Source organism: Malurus melanocephalus, unplaced genomic scaffold, assembly GCF_030028575.1.
Source record: "Malurus melanocephalus ecotype Western Australia unplaced genomic scaffold, MMel_1.1 scaffold_2082, whole genome shotgun sequence".
Taxonomy (NCBI): Eukaryota; Metazoa; Chordata; class Aves; order Passeriformes; family Maluridae; genus Malurus; species Malurus melanocephalus.
The window spans coordinates 7,266-9,965 of record NW_026625314.1 but is presented as its reverse complement, the minus strand read 5'-3'; the positions used below and the strand labels follow the sequence as shown (position 1 = coordinate 9,965).

Below are 2,700 nucleotides of genomic sequence, written 5' to 3'. Positions count from 1 at the left end.
CTGTCCCAGGGTGCTCCAAACCCCATCCAGCCTGGCCTTGGGCACTGCCAGGGGTATCACAGCTTCTCTGGGCTTCCTCACCCTCCCAGGGAACAATTCCCTCCCAATGTCCCACCTAGGCCTGGCTTTGTCAGTCTGAGCTCACTCCCTGCCCTGTTTTGGGATCCCGGAGCTGTCTCAGCCCCCCGGGACATTCTCTCACCGATGGGGGTGCCCACGCCGTAGCCCTTGGAGTCGATGAGGCCGCCGATCTGGGTGAGGTTGCAGTTCCTCTGGGTCACGTACTCGATGCTGGTGGATTCCATCAGGAGGGCGTAGTCGGTGGTCAGCACTCTCTGGATCCCCTCGTCGTTGTTCTTCACCAGCGCYGTCTGCTGCCGGCTGCTCATGAACGCCCACATCTTCTCGTAGGTGGAGATTTTGGATTTCTGCGGGGGCACAGAGGGGATCGGGGTCACAGCAGCACCCACAGAGCCCTTCCAGATGCTCCCCAGCCCCAAATACAGCACCACACCCCAGAGACAGGGATGGGAGCAGGGCTTTCCTTCCCACAGCATTTATCTCATGCTGAGGAATCTCATTTTCCAGGGGCTTCCTGCTGCTGCTGCGAGCACAAAGTCCTAAATCAAAGCTCTTTAGGGTCTGCTTTGTGTCAGGATGTCCCCAGCAATGCCTTTCCCCCCGTGTGTCCCTTGCAGCCCTGAAATCCAGAGCGATCTGGGCTTTGCCCCTCATGTCCTTCATGTCCCTGCCTTCCTCCTCTCCCCTCGAGGAACACCCAGCACATTGTGGCTGCCTTTAAAAAATGTTGCTCTGGAAAAAATCTTTGTTTTTCTCAGYGTTCCTGGGCTCTGGCACGGTTTGATCTGACAAATCCCATCTTACAGATATCGTCCCTTCTTCCCCGGTGTCTGCAGGGTCCCAATCCTCCCTCCCTCCATCCCTCCGTCCCTGGGGGTGTTCACTGCTGCCATCGCCACTTTCCCTCCTCTGTTCCCGCTTTCCCTCCCCCTGTTCCCCCATTTCCCTCCCCCTGTTCCCCCATTTCCCTCCCCCTATTCCCTCTTTCGCCTCTCTATTCCCCCTTTTTCAGCACTCCCGGGCCGGGACAGCTCCAGGAAAGAGCCCGAACATCCCGAGGAGGGAGCAAACCCCGAGCCTTCCTCTGCAGCAGAATTATCCATTTTTGTTCACAAACCCGCTCCAGGGTTTTTTATTTCAAACTTTGGACAGGACAAAGAACCCCTAATCTCCCTCCTAATCTGCAGAGCCTCCCACAATAAACCCATAACCCTTTTTATGAAACCCTGTGAGTGTTTCCAATGTCACAAACTCAATTTTCCATGGATTTTCACCTCCCCTCTGCCAGGGAATCCATCCCCAGTTCCTGTGCTGCCCTTCCCCGGTGTTTGTGCATTCCAGGCACAAGTGAACTGGCACATGGAGTGGGTAATAAATATTTAACCACCTTGTCTGAAATTTCTCCTTTAGAGGCTTACATGCTTTTAAGCCTACATATTTCTGCCTGAGGGATGAATGGTGAAAAAAAAAAATAAAAAAAAAATTAAAAATCTGTGTAGAACTGAAAGCAGTTCTAGGAAATTTGTTCTGAACTCCAGGATCTATTTCCTCTAAAAACACAGGGATGTAACAGGTTTTGAAGTTTTGTCTCTGCAGCTGAATTTGGCTGCCAATATCAATGGCAGTGAGCACCTCTGGGTGTGGAAAAGCCACAGGAGAATCCAGAGTTTCCCCACTCCTCCAATCCCTCGGGATGCTGTGGCTCTGTTTTTGGGTGGATTTTGAGTTTTCCCTGTGCTCCAATCCCTCGGGATGCTGTGGGTCTGGTTTGGGGTGGATTATGTATTTCCCTACTCCAATCCCTCTGTGCTCCAATCCCTTGGGATGCTGTGGCTCTGTTTTTGGGTGAATTGTGTATTTTCCCACTCCTCCAATCCTCAGGATGCTGTGGCTCTGGTTTTTGGGGTCAGTTATCAGTTTCCCTACTCCAATCCCTCGGGATGCTGTGGTTCTGGTTTTGGGTGGATTTTGAGTTTTCCCCACCCCTCCAATCCCTCAGGATGGCTCTGGTTTGGGGTGAATTATGTATTTCCCTGCTCCAATCCCTCTGTGCTCCAATCCCTCAAAATGCTGTGGCTCTGGTTTTGGGTGAATTATGTATTTCCTCACTCCTCCAATCCCTCGGGATGCTCTGGTTTTGGGTGAATTATGATTTTCCCCACCCCTCCAATCCCTCGGGATGCTGTGGCTCAGGTTTGGGGTGAATTATGTATTTCCCTACTCCAATCCCTCTGTGCTCCAGTCCCTCGGGATGCTGTGGCTCTGCTTTTGGGGTGGATTATGAGTTTCCTATTCCTGCAGTCCCTCGGGATGCTTTGGTTTTGGGTGGATTTTGAGTTTTCCCTGTGCTCCAATCCCTCGGGATGCTGTGGCTCTGGTTTTTGGGTGAATTACATATTTCCCCACTCCTGCAATCCCTCAGGATGCTCTGGTTTGGGGTGGATTTTGAATTTCCCCACCTCTCTAATCCCTCGGGATGCTGTGGCTCTGGTTTGGGGTGGATTTTGAGTCTCCCCTGTGCTCCAGTCCCTTGAGATGCTCTGGTTTTGGCGTGAATTATGAGTTTCCTATTCCTCCAATCCCTCGGGCTGCTCTGTTTTTGGGTGGATTTTGAGTTTC

General features: G+C 52.1%; 1 protein-coding gene across 1 annotated transcript in view; it reads right to left on the bottom strand.

The window, feature by feature from the left end:
• Nucleotides 1-2,700, bottom strand: part of LOC130587558 (glutamate receptor ionotropic, kainate 1-like) — a gene marked incomplete at its 5' end in the record, with an annotated part of 15,594 nt that overhangs the window by 5,635 nt on the left and 7,259 nt on the right. Inside the window, one exon of the mRNA XM_057388541.1 lies at nt 203-428. Within this exon, the coding sequence (XP_057244524.1) occupies nt 203-428 (226 nt within the window). The remainder of the gene's footprint in view (nt 1-202; nt 429-2,700) is intronic.